Source organism: Giraffa tippelskirchi, chromosome 1 (assembly GCF_054371585.1).
Source record: "Giraffa tippelskirchi isolate mGirTip1 chromosome 1, T2T-mGirTip1v1.2.pri, whole genome shotgun sequence".
Classification (NCBI taxonomy): Eukaryota; Metazoa; Chordata; class Mammalia; order Artiodactyla; family Giraffidae; genus Giraffa; species Giraffa tippelskirchi.
In genome coordinates, this window is record NC_137275.1 from 87,726,601 (window position 1) to 87,746,884 (window position 20,284).

Here is a 20,284-nt window from a genome sequence, read left to right on the forward strand (position 1 = left end):
TTGTCAATGCAATTTATATAATCTTAAAACTTTTATATATTTCAAACTTACAGAAAAGTTGCAAAAGCAGAACAAAAAAATTCCTATACACCTTTACTCAAATTGACTACTTATTAACATTTTGCTCCTTGCTTCACTATCAATGTAATTTTATAAACAGGATGATGCAGAACAAAATGATTTCATAGCGATTATAATTAATCAGTGTTTTTTAAAATGGTTCAATCTCAAGTTAAAGGGAATACCACTTTGCTGCCAAGCTCATCACATGCAAATCAAACCATAGCCTTGAACTGGAAAGTTCACTGGACTTAACCAAATCTGAAGCCCATACATAATACAGGTGACTACTTACATCAGGACACCCAAAAGTTTCCAACGTGATCAAGGTGATGTCCATTTCAATGTGAGTTTTTTTTTTTCCCAAAGAAGAATCACTATGGCCTTTGAAAAAAATGAATTATTAACATCTGAGATGTATCAGTCAAGCTGATGGGTACAGAAAAGGAATATTCCAGATCTTGGTGGATGGGCTTAAAACCATGTGGTGCTTAATGAGTTGGAATGGATTTCCTTTTACCCAAAGATATTTGGGATCCACTGAAGAATTTTCAACACATGCTGGTTAAAATTCATAAAACTGTATACCTCAAAATGGTGAATTTGACTGTCTATAAATTGTATCTCCATAATGTTGACATAAAATGATGCTATCAAAAAAGTCAATGAAATAAATTAATACAACCTCTGAAAAAAAATAAATTATTATTGTTAAAACAAGTATTTTATTAAAAAAAAAAAACCTCACAAATGAAAAAAGACTACTACTCAAAAACTAATCAAATGGCAGCAATCAATCCCACCAAACTTTCCAGCATCAACAACCAATATGGCTACTACCCAGACATCTCTTTCTGTTGCAACATCTGAATCTCTATTTCCTCTGGAAATAATGACAAAGCAATTTCATTTCAACTGTTTGGTATTTCTCAAAGCTAACCAGAGGGGCCTACATGCCCTCACAACCTTCCATATTTGATTCCACACATACCACAATGGTTACTGCTGTGATTCCCTTAAAGGGCTACCTGGGAGTATACCTGTGATTCTCTTAAAGAGCTACTTGGTCATGTTCCTGTGATTCCCTTAAAGGACTGCATGTGGACAGGACCTCCTACGGGGTTAGGAGAGACAGTTGGGTTAGAACTGATTCATGTGGTGCAAAAGGTGCGAAAGGAAGAGCTAAAGCCCTGGTGCAGACTGAACAGCACCCAGGCACAGCTTTGTTGAGGACATCACCTGAATATTCACAGCCTTCCCTGGGAGAACCAAGTGGCTAATCAGACACCTGACAGCAAGCAGATGCATTTCCTGGCTTCTTCAACTTGTTTCTAGTTGCCTTCAGCTCTCGAAAATACAACCTGGATTCCCTCAGTAAGTATCAGCCAGTGAAGTCACATGAAAAGATTGCTCCAATTCACTCTTGCTTGTGGGTTTCCAAGGGTAAAAGAATACAGTCCGTGTCTTCTCAGTCATGAGGAAACCATTGTCACTGAATCTCCCTGGGATGCTTCCTACATCCAACCAAACAAAGGGAGCGACAGCTGAGGTTTTCAGATCAAAAACAAATGTGTCCCCTTGCTGCGAGATCGTGGCCTGAAAGAAAAAGATAAATGAAGTGAAGGTGGAGAGCAGAGCTCTCTATTCTACGTGGCTAACATGGAGTGCACTGCCTACAATTTTGGTTCTATTACTGCTAAAGTCATATATTCCATGCACTGTGTCAGATGCTAAAAAAAAAATACATGGAAATTTACTGAAGGCTGTGGAAAATCACCAAATTGTAATCTCAAATCAGGGGTAGAAATATGTGGTCTCCAAAGATTCAGGAGAATATTTCACAGGAAGCTCAGAGCTTTGTAGCTGTGTATCTTTTCCTCGGGGTCTCATCAAGAGAGGCACATTTCTGCAGCAGGACTGGTGATTTTAATGACTTGCTCAGGATCTGTCCAGAGCTGACTGTGGAGCACGGCCATGGCACCCACCTTTTGGTCTCATGAGGAGACCCTGCGGTCCAGACAGCAGCCAGCCAGGCATCTCCAGAAGCTATCCCACTAGAGCTGGTGCTCTTAATGCATCGTTGGCAAAGTCACTTTATTAGCACCTCAAACACGTGTGAATCCCACACAATATAGCAAAAGAGAGGGCAGTGTAAGTCTTGTCACCCATCAGCCTCTTGGCACAGGCTGAGAGTGAGGACAGCTGCTCCCTGGAAGGTGGGGTATGTGAGCCTCTCTCACTGTGAGGACACAGCTGAGTGGGACCTGGTGATCAAGCCACGCATCTGTCACGAAACAGAACTCTTCAACATGCATATATGCCATGCCATAGGTTTGACATCACAGGCTATGTGTGACATAAAGAATATCCAAGGGGAAATTTTACTATATATAACTTAGCCTGCTACATCATGCAGGGTTCTGCATTATCAACAAGAAATCCCACATTGGTAGGGCTTCCCTAGTGGCTTAGCCGGTAAAGAATCTGTCTGCAATGCAGGAGACTTGGGTTCCATCCCTGGGTCAGGAAGATCCCCTGGAGAAGAAAATGGCAACCGACTCCAGTATTCTTGCCTGGAGAATCCCCATGGACAAAGGAGCCTGGAGGGCTATAGTCCATGGGGTGGCAAAGGGTCAGATGTGACTTAACAACTCTACCACCACCACCATTACTGCTTTGGTAGAAGCAAGAAAAGAAATTTAAAGAGAGCTACCTAATACACTTTAAATATATTTTCTTGCTTCTACCAAAGTAGTGATGGTATCAAATTCCCAAATCATGCTGCCCACCCATTCTGATGAAGACCCTAAAGCAGTCACAGGCACACAGTTCACATGGCTGGCCCTGGCTGCTACCAAGGCTGCAGGAAGGCCTCAGCTACCCTGTTCCAAGGCCAAGGTCAGAAGGGACACTGGCGTCTGCTCGCTCTTGTTGCTGCCTTCTTCTAATTGGAAATCTCACTTCTGCATTATCTGACAGCACAGCAGGGAGCTCAGGCTTGTACTCTGGCTCAAGGCCCCTGGGGATGCCCTGGGGGATAGAATTCATGCCTGGCTATGTTAAGCCTTCGACAATGTTAACTATCATTACTATTACTGTTGCTACTGTTATTACATCTCTTTAGGATGTCATAAGGATCCCTTTAGGATGCAAAGTATCACTGAAATACAACTGAGATAGGACAGAGAAAGAAGGCCTGCTCCTTTCCCGCTCCCAGCTGTCTCAAGGTAATAGAGACCTAGATGAGAAAAGATGCAAGATTTCAAAATCCTGTCTAGAGACTACAAATTTGTCTACTAATAGTTTTGTGCTTTTTTCTGGAAAGAAGCCATGTAAATGTATGTCATTTCCTTCATATCTGCTATACATTGGATGTTACAAATAAGTTAGATTTCATTAAGGGAACATTTTACTATTAACTAGGAAGGAAGCTATGTTTTCATTTCAAGGACTGAGTTTTGATGTTTCTAAACCAAATGTAAAAAAATCCTCTCACTTAAGTCTTTTCAATGAAGTCTAAGATAAACTTATAATTGGTTAAAAATAGAGAATGAAACTTTCTAGAAACATATTTTCAATCACCACGTGGAGGTGGGGGGAAGGAAGGAAAGGTTTTCAATCAACAAGATAGATTCCATATTTTCTGGCTACACAATTTTCACAACACAGCCTATCCTGATCATCCCATTTTTTTCTTGACAATGATAAAGAGATCTGGTGATTAAGCAACTTGAAAGTAATAAATCAGAGTGGAGAGTGATAATTTTTTACATTAATAGACTCTCCTTAAAAAAGCAAAATTAAGGGTGCTTTTAGTATGGCTGAGTCCCTTTGCTGTCCACCTGAAACCATCACAACATTATTAATCAGGTATACACCAATATTAAATTTAAAAGTTAAAAAAAAAGACATGGAGAAGATTTAAATGCATGTTGTTAAGTAAAAAACAGCCATCTGAAAGAACTACATACTGTATGGTTCCGACGATATGACATTCTGGAAAAAATATGTAAATTGCCAAAAGATCAGCGTTTCCTAACGATTGAGGGGAGGGAAAGATAAAGGAGGGCTTTCCAGGTGGCTTAGCAGTAAAGAACCTGCCTGCCAGTGCAGGAGACATGGGTTGGATCCCTGGGTCAGGAAGATCCCCTGCAGAAGGGAATGGCAACCCACTTCAGTATTCTTGCCTGGAGAATCCCATGGACAGAGGAGCCTGGTGAGGTTGCAAAGAGTCAGACACGACTGAGTGACTGGGCACAAGCAAAGACAAAGAAGGCAGAAAGCAATGGATTGTAGAGTAGTGAACTGTAACAGTTGTTACATGTCACTGTCATTTAGCTACTCAGTTGTGAGGAAGAGTGGGTTGCCATTTCCCTCTCCAGGGAATCTTCCTGACCCAGGGATCAAACCCATGTCTCCAGCTTGGCAGATGGATTCTTTACCACTGAGGCACCAGGGAAGCCCACATGTCACTGTACATTTTTCAAAACCCATAGAACACACAACAGAATGAGTGTACCATAATGCTTGCCTGGAGAATCCCAGGGATGGGGGAGCCTGGTAGGCTACTGTCTATGGGGTTGCACAGAGTCAGACACGACCGAAGCGACTTACCAGCAATGTAAATTATGAGCAGGGGCTACTCTCTAGTTGCAACGCGAGAGCTTCTCACTGCAGTGACCAGACCCCACTTGCTACAACTACAGAAATGCCGGTGCAGAAACAAAGACCCAGTACAGCCAAACAATCAATAAACAAATGGCTAAAATTAAAAAAAATTATTAAATGAATGTGTCAAAGCTATCACAACACTGTTAATCAACTATACTCCAATATAAAATAGAAAGTTAAAAAAAAAGAGAGAAGAAATCATTTGTTAAATTAAAGAAAAAAAAGAAGAGTGGTTTTACTGGGCTCTGACACTTCCTGGCTACAGACTGAACAGTTACTCGGCCCCACCACACAGGCTAGCGCGTGTGTGCTCAGTCGTGTCCGACTCTTTGTGACCCCATGGAGTGTAGCCCACCAGGCTCCTCTGTCCACGGGATTCTTTGACAAGAATACTGGAGTGGGTTGCCATTTCCTTCTCCAGGGGATCTTCCTGACTCAGGCATCAAACACACGTTTCTCGTACCTCCTGCCTTGGCAGGCAGATTCTTTACCACTGAGCCACTTGAGAAACCCCCAAACAGGCTTTCTCACTTACAAATGCAAGTGGTAATACTTCAGGGCTGGTGCAGGAAAGCGCCAGGTCAGAGCCTGGAACTCAGATGAGAAGCCAGCTGTCAGGGGTGAGGATCCTGCTGCCCACCCTCCGCTGTACCAGCCTGACAAGGAGAGGTGATGGGACCACCGGCGTGGCAGGCATTGTAGACTTTGACAAACGCTGAATCAGGAATAAAAATTATTTGCTCGTTGCTTCCAGTGGGAAGGGGTCAATCTTCCCCAGGTCCCAAATAAACCCAGTACCAAGGGGAAATTTTGCAAAACAGCAGGACAGCCCTCAAAGCCACAGCAACTCCAGACCACTGGTGCTTACAGTGATATTTGCCTTGTGGAGCCCCTTGGCATTCTTCAGTGAGGACAGGAAGTGATAGTTGACTGGGCTCACGAGTTCCCCGTCAGTTGACAGGTAAAAGGAAACCACACAGCTTTGTCTTGTACATCTGGGACATCCTCTTAACAACTCAGGCACTGGCTTAATATAGAGGAGAACAGACTCCCCAGCTTTCATCACAAAAGGGTCAGTCGACTCAGAGCATACAGGCTCCAGGGAACTCCAAGCGTGGACTCTCACCTGGGGAGAAACAAGACAGAAGAAAACCAAACATTCTTAGTTCCTAATTTTTTTTAGAGAATAAGAGTAGTAATAATAGATGGAAGTCACAATAGCAGAACTGATTAAGAGACTGTGAAACTTGAGTTTAACCTCAGCTCCACCAAGTACTGGTTATGTAACTAAGATGCGAATTCAACTTCTCAAAGTATCCATTTCTTTATACATAACGCGAGAACAACAAATAATAAAAAGCACTAACTTCACAGGCTGTTGTGAGAATTAAATAATCTATGGAAGGCACAGGACCTCAGGCATTGTAATTATTCCAAAAACTTGATCTAGTCTCGATGTCCTCCCAACGGTAGCCACCTAGGACTTCAAGTTTCTATCCTCTCTTTTTACTTAACTTTGTTTTAAATAACAACTTCACTTTCCCACATATATATTTTGTATAATTTTACTGATTTCCACTTTAATATACTGTTTTAAATTATTTATTTTTTAAAGTTTAGGCTTTTCTCAGCTTCTCATGATTATCAATAATCTTTGATTTAAGTGTCATTTTACAGTTTACAATTCACACTCATCTAATTATTGTATTCACTACCCACAGAAATCCTCTAAAAAGGCACCTTGGTGTCATTTTACAGATGAGAAAACTGAACCGAGACATTAAGGTCATAGAATAAACAGCAGGATTTTGTCCTGAATGTAGACTTTCAGATTTTAAGAACAGCCCATTTTCTGCTACAGGCACTAGAAACACTTTGATACAAATTTCTCTTTTCTTTTTTCCAAAATATAACAGAACCAAATAATGACAGAAATCTAAAATTCTCCCTCTACCACAGAAAGAAAAAAAGAGTCCAAGCAACTTACAGTGAGCATCATCTGATGGTCTGAGTGAAGGTCTGACACACTGTAGATGAAAAGCACATCTTTATCCTCAAAACCCACCGGTAACAGTGGGGCGAAGAAATGACGAGCAAAGTAGTGAAGCATTTTCCACTTTCCTCCATACTCTACAAATAATCAGGTGGGTTAGGAAACGGTAAGGGTCAAGCAGTGAGAGTCACTGTCCACATGGCCCAGGTGTGTGACCTGTCACATTCTGGGCACTGAGCGTGGAAGAGAGCTGACAGCAGAGAGAACCCATTTTGTGGAGCGCAAGGAGCATTTTGGACATCACGTCATGTCAGCCTCAAATCTGGAGGAGGTAGCCATTACCATCGCACTCTTCAAATGAGGAAATGGAAGCTCAAGCAGTTAAGTCAAACATGCTATATGCATGTTTTGAGCCTAAACGTGATTCCTGGCTGGCACTTTCTCATTTTGCAGTTCTGCTTCCAGGAGCTCAATGCGCCAATGTTCCTTCTTCCTACTTACACATGAAAAAGGGAATCAGGAGCATTGGCAGTTAACATCTGTTACAACTCTTCATTTATAAGAATTACTTAGAGGAAGTACTATTACAGAGGCTGGACAAGATGGTGGAGCAGGAAGACCCTGTGCTCACCTCTTTCTGTGAGCACACTAAAATCACAGCTGTTTAGAGAGCAACTCTTTATGAGAAAGACGAAATCTAGCAGAAAAGATCATCGACAGCTAAAGATATAAAGAAGGAACCATAAGATGGGTAGGAGGAGCATAGGTTATGTAGTCAAGACCCACACCTCAGGGGTGGGTGAACCACAAGTGTAAGAATAACTACAATTGCTCCTCAAGGAGTCTGAGTCCCACATAGGGCTCCCCAGCTCATGGATCCAGCCCTGGGAAGACAAGTGCCTGGAAAGCTTGGCTTTGAAGGCCTGTAGGGATTAATTTCAGGAGTCACAGAGGGTTGGGGGAAACAGAGACACCACTCTTAAAGGGCACACACAAAACTTCACACCCTCTGGGACCCAGGGCAGAAGCAGTTATTTGAAAAGAGCCCAGGTCAGACTCATTTGCTGATCTTGGAGGGTCTCCCGAAGAGGCAAGAAGCAACTAGAGCCCACCTTGGAGGCAAAGGCACTAAGTGCCATTTTGGAATCCTCCTTCTAGAGAATTAGCACCAGGATCCAGCCCCACCCACCAACCTGTCTGCACCAGTGCTGGGACACCTCAAGCCAAGCAACTGGCTGGACAAGGACAGAGCCCCACCCTATAGCAGACAGGCTGCCTTAAGACCTCCTGAGCCCAAGGCTCCTAAGATCATAGTCCTGTTCACCAGAGGGCTTGGGACCCAGTGCTATCAACAGTGTATAAGCACTAGCCCTAAACCCCCCAGGGACATGCAGCCAGAAATCTGGAGACCCACATTTCAGCCACAAGCCAGCCAGAACCACCCCCAAAATATTCTGGGCCTTGGCTTCACCTACTGGCCCCAACTTCACCCAGCAAGGGGCAGACACCAGCCCCAGGACCACTGCAGCCCTGCAGCCTACCTTGTTAGGATATAACCAACACAGCAGATTGGCACCAGCTCCAGTACCCGTGGCCCCACCAAAGAGCAGACCAAAACTGGCTCTGAGAAATTTTGAGTCCTCAGCCAACTGCCCTGGGATCCAGCCCCCCTCAGTTAGCCAGTGGGTCAGCTGGTGCTGGCCCATTTAGGATACCCTAGAACCTGTGCCAGCCATATTAGGAACTGGCTCCAACTACCAGTAGGCCAAGACTAGACCCATGAGCCCCAGCCCTGTAACCACTCACCTGAGAACCCGGCTCTGACCATTAGTGAGCAAGCAGTAGTACAGGATCCTCCAGGGTTCTGCAGCCAGCAGCCTCATGACCTGGCCCCACCAACAAGTACCCAGCAGGCTCCACACAAGGCAGGGCCTGGCAACCAACTGGGCCAAGGGCCAGCCATGTCTGTCAGACCATGACAGTAGTTGGTCCACCACACAGAAGGACCAATACACCCCACAGAGGGGTACCCCTAGAGCATATAGCACTAATGACCAGAGAGGAGTGAGCTACTGGGACACACAGTATATCTCCTACAAAAGGCCACCTCTCCAAGGTCAGGAAATGTAACCAACCTACCAGATACAGAGAAATAAAAACAGCCAGTTAGGCAAAATGAGGTGACAGAGGAACATGTTTCAAACAAAGGAAGGAGATAAAACCCCAGAAGAAGAACCAACTGAAGCGCAGATAGGCAAACTACCTGAGAAAGAGTTCAGGGTAATGATCACAAAGATGATCAAAGAACGTGGGAGAAGAATGGATGAACACGGTGAGAAGTTTAAAATAGAGTTAGAAGATATGAAGAACTAAGCAGAGACGAAAAATACAACTGAAATGAAAAATACGCCAGAAGAAATCAACAGTAGATTAAACGATACAGCGGAATGGATCAGGGAGATGGAAGACAGAGTAGAGGAAATCACTGAAGCTGAACAGAAAAAAAAAAAAAAACAGTAAAAAGAAAATAGAGTTTAAGAGACCTCTGGTACAATATCAAGGGCACTAATATTCACATTATATGGTCCCAGAAGAAGAGAGAAAGGGGCAGAGAAATATTTGAAGACTCAATAGTTGAAAATTTCCTTAACTTGGGAAGAGATACAGACATCTAGGTCCTGGAACATAGAGAGGATCAACCCAAAGGGGTCCACATCAAGATACACTGTAATTAAAGTGGCAAAAATTAAAGTTAAAGAACGAATATTAAAAAACAAGGGAAAAGCAACAAGTTATACACAAAGGAACTCCAGTGAGGCCATCAAGTGACTTCCAGCAGCTCTGCAGGCCAGATGGGAGTGCACAATAAATTCTAAGTGATGAAAGGGGAAAACCTACAAACAAGAATACTCTACTCAGCAAGACTTTCATGCAGATTTGATAAAGAAGCCCTAAGATGTGCAGAGAAGCAAAAGCTAAAAGGAATTGAGCACCAGCAAACCAGCTTCATAAGAAATGGTACAGGGATTTCTCTAAGTGAAAAAGAAAAGGCTACAAATAGAAACATGAAAACTATAAAAGGAAAAAGCTCATTAATAAAGGCAAATATTAGGTAGTAAATCAACCATATTCAAAGCTATCAGAAAAGTTAAAAGAGAAAAGTAGTAAAAGTCATCTATATCCATAATTAGTTAAGAGATATACAAAACAAAAAGATGTAAAATATGAAACTAAAAATAATAACCATGACAAGGGTGGGGGAGTAAAAATGCAGGGTTGTTAAAAATGCTTGAAATTAAGAGATCATCAACTGAAAATGATCACATATATTGCAGTACATTATATATAGATTGCTATATATAAGCTGCATGGTAATCACAAACCAGAAATCTACAATTGATAAACATCAAAAATAAGGGAATCCAAACATAACTAAAGATAGTCATCAAATCAACAGGGGAGGGAAGAGGACAAGAACTAAAAAGAACTACAAAAATAATCCCCAAACAATGAACAAAATAGAAGTACATACCTATCAGTAATTAAATGTAAATGGACTAAATGCTCCAATCAAAAGATGCAGAGTGGCTGAATGAACACAAAAACAAAACTCATACATATGCTACCAATAGGAGACACACTTCAGATCTAAAGATATACACAGAACTGAAAGTGACGGGATTGAAAAAAGTACTCCATGCAAATATAAATCAGAAAAAGCCAGGATGCCAATATTTATTAATATATCAGACAAAATAGACATTAAAACAAAGACGTGATAAGAGACAAAGAAGGACATGATATAATGATCAAGGGATCAAAGAATATGTAACAACTGTAAATGGATATGCACCCATATATAAAAGAGTGCTATATACATAAAGCAAATATTAACAGACATAAAGGGAGAAATTGACAGTAACATAATAAGAGTAGGGGAATTTAACACCCCACTCATATCTGTGGACAGATCACCCAGATAGAAAATCAGTCAGGAAACACATTAGATCAAATGGACGGATACAGAACATTCCATCCAAATCAGCAGAATACACGTTTGATTCAAACATACACAGAACATTTTCTAGGATGAACCACATGATGTACCACAAAACAATATTCAATAAATTTAAGAAACCTGAAGCCATATCAAGCATGTTTTTCAACCACAATCCTACGAGATTCTTAGAACTCAACCACAAGGGAAAAAACAAAACAAAACTGCAAAAAACACTAACATGGAAGCTAAGTAACATGTTACTAAACAACCAATGGGTCACCGAAGAAACTCAAAGAATCATCAAAATACTTGGAAACAAATGAGAACAAAGACACAATGACTCAAAATCTATTGGATGCAGCAAAAGCAGTTCTAAGAGGGAAATTTTAGTGATACAAACTTAGCTCAGAAAACAAGCAAAATTACAAATAAACAACCTGACCCTATACCTAAAGGAACTTAGAAGAAGAAGAGCAAACAAAACCCAAAGTTAGTAGAAGGAAAAATATAAGATCAGAGTGAAATAAACAAAATAGAGACTTTTAAAAATAGAAATGATCAGTGAAACCAAGATCTGGTTCTTTCAGAAGATAAACAAAATCGATCAAATTACAGCCACACTTATCACCAAAAAAAGATAAAGTCAGAAATGAAAGAGACACTACAACTAATGCCAAAGAAGTACAAAGCATAAGAGACTAGTATGAACAACTATACACCAACAAACTGGACAAGCTAGAAGGAATGGATAAATTCCTAGAAACATATAACCTTCCAAGACTGAATCATGAAAAGATTTTTAAAAAAATCTGAACAGATCAATTACTTCTAAGGAGACTGAATCAGTAACCAAAAACCTCCAAAAAACAGAAGTCCAGGACCAGATGGCTTTACTGGTGAATTCTACCAAACATTCAAAGAAAAACTAATACCAATCCTTTTCAAACTCTTCCAGAAAACGGAAGAGGAAGGAATGCTTCTGAATTCATTACATGTGGCCAGCACCAACGTGATTCCAAAACCAGGGGAAAAACCTTATGATCATCTCCATGTATGCAGAAAAGTTTCTGAAATAATTCAACATCCACCTATGATTAAAAAAAAAAAACTTCACTAAGTGGGTGTGGAGGGAACATGCTTCAACATAACAAAGGCCATATATAAGCTGACAGCTAACACCATACTCAACAGTGAAAAACTGAAAGTACTTCTCTAAGATCAACAAGACAAGGATGCCCAGTTTTATTCAACACAGTACTGAAAGTCCTAGCCACAGCAGACAAAAAGAAAAAGAATTCAAACTGGAAAGGAAGGAATGTTTGCAGATGATGTGATACTAAGAAAATCTTAAAGACGGCATCAAAATCTATTAGAGCTCATCAATGACCTTGGTAAAGATGCAGAATACAAAATTAACCTACAGTAATTTGTTGAATTTTGGTGATGGACAGAGAGGCCTGGCGTGCTGCAATTCATGGGGTCGCAAAGAGTCGGACATGACTGAGCGACTGAACTGAACTGAACAACAAACTGTAAGAGAGAAATTAAGGATACAATCCCATCTACCTTCACATCAAAAAGAATAAAACGAAAGTGAAAGTGTTAGTCGCTCAGTCGTGTCTGACTCTTTGTGACCCCATAGTCTGGCCATGGGATTCTCCAGACAAGAATACTGGAGTGTGTTGCCATTCCCTTTTCCAGGGAATCTTCCCGACCCAGGGATCGAACCTGGGTATCCTGCATTGCAGGCAGATTCTTTACCATCTGAGCTATCAAGGAAGCCACACCAAAAAGAATAAAATACTCAGGAATAAATCTAAGGAGGGAAAAGACCTGTACCTAGAAAACTATAAGACACTGATGAAACAAACTGCAGACAACACAAACAAATGTAGAGATGCTTTGTTCATGGATAGAACTCATACTGTTAGAATGACTATGCTACCCAAGGCAATCTACAGATTCAATGCAATCCCTATCAAAATCCTACTGGCATATTTCACAAAACTAGAACGAATATTCCTAAAATTTGTATGGAAACACAAAAGACCCCAAGTAGTGAAAACAATCTTGAGAAAGAAGAAATGAAAAATGAAATTAGAACATTTTCTCACGCCATTTACAAAAATAAACTCAAACTGGGTTAAGAGCCTAAATGTAAGATCAGAAACCGTAGAACTCCTGGAGGAAAACACAGGCAGACCACTCTGACACAAATTGTAGCAATATATTTTTGGAACTGCCTCCTAAGGCAAAAGAAACACAAGCAAAAATAAGCAAACAGACCTAATTAAACTTAAAAGCATTCACACAGCAAGGGAAACCATAAACAAAAAGAAAAGACAGTCTATTGACTGAGAGAAAATATTTGCAAATGATGCAACCATTAAGGGCTTAATATACAAAATATACAAACAGCCCATACAACTCAATATAGAAAAAACCAAACAAACAAATAACTCAATCAAAAAATTGGGAGGAGACCTGAATACATTTTTTTCAAAAGAAGAAATATAGATGGCCAACATCATATGAAAAGATGCTCAACATCGTTGATCATAAGTGATGCCAATCAATACCACAATGAAGTATCACCTCACACCTGTCAGAATGGCTATCATCAAAACAATTACAAATAAACGGTAGCAAGAATATGGAGCAAAAGGGAACCCTCCTACATTGTTGGTGGGAATATAAATTGATGTGTCCATCATGGAAATCAACTTGGAGGTGCCTCAGAAAAACTAAAAATAGAACTATAATAAAACCTGTCAATTTCACTGCTGGGTATATATTCAAAGAAAATAAAAATACTAATTTAAAAAGATATATGCACCCCATTGTTCACTGTAGCATTATTTATAACAACAAAGATGTGTAAGTAATCTAAGTGTCAATCAATAGATGAATGAATAAAGAAGATGTGGTGGCTTTTGAACAGCAAAGGAAACTATAAACAAGATGAAAAGACAACCCTCAGAATGGGAGAAAAATATAGCAAACGAAACAATTGACAAAGGGTTAATTTCCAAAATACAGATGCAGCTCATACAACTCAATACCAGAAAAACAAACAACCTAATCAAAAAGTGGGCAGATCTAAACAGATTTTTCTCCTAAGAAGACATATAGATGACTAATAAACACATGAAAATTTGTTCAACGTCACTCATTATCAGAGAAATGCAAATTAAAACTACAATGAGATATCACCTTACACCAGTCAGAATGGCCATCATCAAAAAATCCACAAATAACAGGTGCTGGAGAGGGTATGGACAAAAGGGAACCCTCTTGCCCTGTTGATGGGAATGTAAATTGATACAGCCACTATGGAAGACAGTATGGAGACCCCTTAAAAAACTAAAAATAAAACTACCATCAACCCAGCAATCCCACTACAAGGCATATACCCTGAGGAAACCAAAATTGAAAAAGACCCCCAAGCACTATTTACAATAGCTAGGGCAGGGAAGCAATCTAGATGTCCATTGACAAATGAGTGGATAAAGAAGCTGTGGTACATAAATAAAATGGAATATTACCCAACCATAAAAAGGAACTCATTTGAGTCAGTTCTAATGAAATGGGTGAACCTAGAACCTGTCATACAGACTGAAGTAAGTCAGAAAGAGAAAAGTATTGTCTGAAAAGAAAGAGAAAGGGTTAGTCGCTCAGTCGTGTCCAACTCTGCAACTTCATGGACTGTAGCCCACCAGGCTCCTTTGTCCATGGAATTCTCAAGGCAAGGATACTGGAGCGGGTTACCATTCCCTTCTCCAGGGAATCTTCCCAACCCAGAGATTGAATCCGTGTCTCTGCATTGCAGGCAGATTCTTTACTATCTGAGCCACCAGGGAAGCCCAATATTGTCTATTAATGCATATATACGGAATCTAGAAAGATGGTACTGATGAACCTATTTGCAGGGCAGAAATGGAGATGCAGACAGAGAGAACAGACTAATGGACATGGGTGGAGGGGGAAGAAGGAGAGGATGGGACGAATGGAGTAGCCCGGAAGCATATATACTACCATATGTAAAATAGATAGCCAATGGGAATTTTCTGTGTGACTCAGGGAATTCAAACCAAGGCTCTGTAATAACCTAGAGGGGTGGGAGAGTTTCAGAGGGAGGGGACATATGTATAGCTATGACTAAATCATGCTGATGTATGGCAGAACCCAATGCAATGTTGTAAAGGAATTATCCTTCAGTTAAAAATAAATTTTTAAAAAAGATGTGGTATATGTATAGATAGATGTAGATATATATACATATGCAATGGAATATTAGATGCCCATTAAAAAGTATGAAATTTTGCCATTTGCAACAACATGAGTGGGCCTGGAAGGGGGGGTGGGGAGGAGTACTGTGCTTAACGAAATACATCAGACAGAGAAAGACAAACACTTCAGGTTATCACTTATATGTGTAGTCTAAAAAATAAAACAAATGGATGAATATAACAGAACAGAAACAGACTCACAGATATAGAGAACAAACTATTGGTTATAGGTGGGGAGAAGGAAGGAGGGAAGTGCAAGATTGGCATAGGAGTTTAAGAGGTACAAACGACTGTGTATAAAATAAATCAGCTACAAGGCTATACTGTAGAGCACAGGGAATACAGACAGTACCTTATAACTTTCAAGCGAGTATAATCTACAAAATTTTGAATCACTATATTGTACACCTGAAATTAATCATAGACCAACTATACCTCAATAAAAATAGATAAATAACAAGTTAAATAATTAAAAAAATAAAGTTACTTAAAACTCCAAGTCTCTTTTTTCCATAGGCACAAATCCTCTGAGTGAAACAAAACAACAATCACAAATACGTCCAGCAGGTTCAGATTGATGGAGGAACATCCAAACTCATGACAATTAACGGCAGTTCCTAAAATACAGTTAGAAGCTATCAAGAACCTTCAGAAACTTGTGCCTTGTTGGCATGTGCAGTACGCTAAACCCACAAACTAAGCAGTATTTCAATATGCCTTTCTTCTTCACAAAACGCTGCATCGAACAACTTCAGAGAGAGGTATACGGTGAGAGACAGAGAGGAGAGGGGGAGAGGGGGAGATGAGGGGGAGAGAATGGGTGTCACTTTCAGAATTCACCAGTGCAAGGTGTTGAGATGGAGGAACACAGTCTTGAGGTTCAGCTAGAACTGATTTCTTCAGGTTTTGCAAACTTTTGCAAAATTGGAGTACTTCAATTCCAACTCTTAGTATTTCCCCTTAAAAAGAACAAGGGGAAAGGTGGGGAGGCCAATCAAATTAGAACTACAAAATGAACTAGAACTTAGAAAGCTCTAGAAAGTTTTCTCATAAATGGAAAGGGTCTCAAACCTGAGATAACTTACACACTCTCATTAGGACATCCATTACACGGAAAAGACTTCAAACGTGAGATTTCAGCCATGGAGGCCAAAAGCAAACGACATTCAGGAGAACAGCAATTGACGCAAAAAGTCAGTGATACACACTTCAGTTACTAAAGAGTGAGACCTCCGAGAGATGGTGACCCTCTCCTCGAATGCACTGACCTGCCCAAGTTTAGAAAGCAGACAAATTCTTACTCTAACATCATACTCTTATACCCTTTCTGAAAAACACAGAGTCATTTAAGGGAAGAGTTACAAGCCTGAGCTCTCCCATTTCCTGAACTGTACTCAACTTCAGAAGACACCACCTCATTCACAGACAGGAGGCAGGGCCGGGCTCCTAGTGTCTCTGAACAATCTCTCTGTCCAGTTTAAGCATCCCAGAGAGGCTATTTCGCTAGCATCTACTCCTGATTCTCATTCAATACCCTTTCTCTGGTTGACGATAAAGAGGCTGATCAGGGAAACCTGACCAAGATTGCAGTTCCCTGCAGGAGAGGAGGAGCATTCATCAAAACATGTGCAGAATAAACCCCATGATCTGCATTCACGGCTCAAGAGCCTCACCCAGCGAAACCACCCCTTTATTTTATGACGTTGCCTTTTTTGACCCAAAACTTTTGTTCATATCATTAACTGAACTTGGCTTCAAATCACCTCTAGTGATTCATTACTACACCTTAATTTTTTTTTAATGCACCAAAATAGACGAAATAATTCAAACTGTAAGTACCATGTCAGCCATCTCACCTGTTGCTCAACCGAATAGGTCCAACTGACAACCCTTCCTACTTGTACTTCTGACTTGACTCCCTTTCCCCTCAAGAGACAAACTGGGCAAAATAAAGATCATCGGGTGAACTTGGAGGGGAATCAGTAAAGAGACATTTTTAATGCTTAGCTGGGTCAGACTTTCCCATAGTTGAATTCTCCGAAACAGAAGAAGAGGTGCTTATGTAAATCTCCTTTTGTCCTGGGAAGTCCTCTTAAACAAATTCAAAATTCTAAGCGACAATTAGAAGACACGTGGCTGAGAGGAGGGCTTCCCAGGTGGCACTAATGATAAAGAATCCACTTGCCCATGCAGGAGATGTAAGAGACATGGGTTCAGTCCCTGGGTAGGGAAGATTCCCTGGAGGAAGGTATGGCAACCCATTCCAGGATTCTTGTCTGGAGAATCCCATGGACAGAGAAGCCTGGCAGGCTACAATCTATAGCACCGTACAGAGTCGGACGTGACTGAAGCAACTTAGCACACACACACGCGGCTGAGATGTTCATGCATGAATCTATCCCCTTGTTTGCCTGCTTTTGTGACCTCACAGAACAGAACTCATAGTGAGGCTGCCTCTCAGGCTCCCCAAAGATTATGAAGGTGGGAGAGGCGGCCAAAGGTCAGAGACTGGCAGCTGAACAGCCTCTCCTCCCCGGAGTCCTGCTTGGGTTCACTGGACGCCTCCAGCTCTGTGCTGTCTCAGCACCTCTCCCCACAGGTTTGGCTTTTTCTCTCACACACAAAGAATGCTAAAACACTCACCTAGAGAAGACCAGGAAGGAGCCTGCCAGATGTCATTCAGCTGCCAATAAAGCGCCCCCATGGTGTGCCCTTTTCCATTCACTATCTCGTTGCGACTGCGACGGTAGAATTCAGTTTCTGTTTTGACACACTGGGCCTGCATCACCTGATTCAGGCGAAAACGGTAAAACACAGGTGTTTCCAAATGAACTTATCTATGAAACAGAAGCAGACTCACAGATACAGAGAACAGACCTGTGGCTGCTAAGGGGTGGGGGTAGGGTTGAATTGGGAGTTTGGAGTTAGTAGATGTAAACTGTTTTATTTAGAATGGATTTAAAAACAAAAAAAGTCCTACAGTATAGCACAGGGGGGCTTCCCTGGTTGCTCAGACAGTAAAGAACCTGCTTGCAATGCAGAAGACCCAAGTTCAATCCCTGGGTCATGAAGATCTTCTGGAGAAGGGACTAGCTATCCACTCCAGTATTCTTGCCTGGAAAATCCCATGGACAGAGGAGCCTGGTGGGCTGCAGTCCATGGGGTCGCTAAGAGTCGGACACAACTGAGCGACTTCACTTTCACTTTTCACTTTCATGCATTGGAGAAGGCAATGGCAACCCACTCCAGGGCTCTTGCCTGGAGAATCCCAGGGACGGCAGAGCCTGGTGGGCTGCCGTCTATGGGGTTGCACAGTCAGACACGACTGAAGCAACTTAGCAGCAGTAGCAGTAGCAGCCAGTATTCTTGCCTGGAGAATTCCATGGACAGAGGAGCCCAGCAGGCTACAATCCAATAGGGTCGCAAAGAGTTGGACACAGCTGAGCAACTAACACAACAACAGCACAGGGAAGTATATTCAATATCCTGTGATAAACCATAACAGAAACTATGAAAAAGAACATATATATGTATAACTGAATGACTTTGCTATACACCAGATACACACAACATTGTAAATCAACTACAACATGATTTTTTAAAAAAAATTATTCAAAAAAAGAGAAGCTGAATCCACTGCAAGACAAAAACAAAACCTACGCAGGTGTTTTTGTTTGAAGTAGGCTGTCTAGATCTGAGAAAATAAGAGGCTTGAAAAAATTGGGGAATTTAATTAGCATTCTATATACCATTATTATACTAGATCCGGGACCAACCCTAGGAGAAGCTCTTATTTATAATGGCTAGGTTTGGCGGGGAAGGATGGTGTTTGGTTCATGATAACAATGGGTAATCATGGAAATAGGATGGTGTAAAAAGTTATTTGCCACTGATAGTGGGGGCAATGACAGAAAACAAAGACTGCAGAAAACAAAACAGAGCAAATGCTTTATGTAGTCAGATACTAAGTTTCAGGTTGTGAGCAGTTTTACCAGCGCATTTGTGGCTATTGAGAAAGGCTAGCCACTCCAGTATTCTGGCCTGGAGAATTCCACGGACTATCTAGTCCATGGAGTCACAAAGAGTCGGGCACAACTGAGCGCCTTTCACTTTCACTTTGTGACTATTAAGAAAATACCTTATTAAAAAAAAAATCTGTAGGAAAAAAATTTTATTATGACCAATATCATCAAATTCCTAACCCCTTTTTTTCTAGTCAAGCAATTGTTTTTATATCATGACTTTTGATAATGTAAAACTTATGAGTGCAATTCCTTCGTCATAGCAGAACAGATGGTAATACTGCAACAAAGAGACATGTAAATTTAGTTCTTGTTTAAGAGACACAAAAGAACTTCATATAGAACCCTTAATTACTGTCATCATCACTGAAAACCCAGTCTCCTTTACTGCTGCTGTTACTGACACTGCAAGTATCACATCTCTTAGCTTGGAGCTGTAGTTCTGAAAGGCTCACAAAGAGGTCAGTGGGCTCATAGGAGAAGTCACCAAGGAGAGCCCGGAGAGAGAGAGCTTCAAGGAAAAGGACAGTCTAAGAGTAGGGCCTGGGATTTCACAGAAGAGGAAAAGAGGGACGCACATATGGCCACTGGAAGACTAAGCTCAGAGGCCTTTCTAAAAAATGAGAAGAGCTCCAGTGAGGGTAACATCTTTAGACAGAGGAGGGCTGGCTAGGGAGGAAGTCACAGGTGAAGTTAGAACTTACATGAAGCAGAGCTGTAACACTCCAGAAGGGTAAAGCAAAGAGAAACCATGGCCATTCAATAAATATTTAATAAGTACCTATATTACGTGTTACATGCTGCTAATGATAAGCCACTCTCTCAGCAAAAAAGAAACAGCCCATCCTCCTGGAGCTTACTGACTTGTATAGAACACAGTCCAGTTCAGTTCAGTTCAGTCGCTCAGTCGTGTCCGACTCTTTGCGACCCCATGAATCGCAGCATGCCAGACCTCCCTGTCCATTACCAACTCCCAGAGTCTACCCAAACCCATGTCCATCGAGTCAGTGATGCCATCCAGCCATCTCATCCTCTGTCGTCCCCTTCTCCTCCTGCCCCCAATACTTCCCAGCATCAGGGGCTTTTCCAATGAGTCAACTCTTCGCATGAGGTGGCCAAAGTATTGGAGTTTCAGCTTCAACATCAGTCCTTCCAATGAATACCCAGGACTGATCTTCTTTAGGATGGACTGGTTGGATCTCTTTGCGGTCCAAGGGACTCTCATGAGTCTTCTCCAACACCACAGTTC

At 41.3% G+C, this 20,284-nt stretch overlaps 1 protein-coding gene across 3 annotated transcripts in view; it reads right to left on the reverse strand.

The window, feature by feature from the left end:
• Positions 1-20,284, reverse strand: part of MANBA (mannosidase beta) — a 129,197-nt gene continuing 108,913 nt past the window's right edge. For all 3 annotated transcript variants that reach the window (XM_081483134.1, XM_081483123.1, XM_081483114.1), the window contains 4 exons: positions 17,657-17,801; positions 6,719-6,861; positions 5,600-5,857; positions 1-1,656 (listed from right to left, as the gene is read on the reverse strand). In XM_081483134.1, the coding sequence (XP_081339260.1) occupies positions 1,432-1,656; positions 5,600-5,857; positions 6,719-6,861; positions 17,657-17,801 (771 nt within the window). In that variant the 3' untranslated portion in view covers positions 1-1,431. The remainder of the gene's footprint in view (positions 1,657-5,599; positions 5,858-6,718; positions 6,862-17,656; positions 17,802-20,284) is intronic.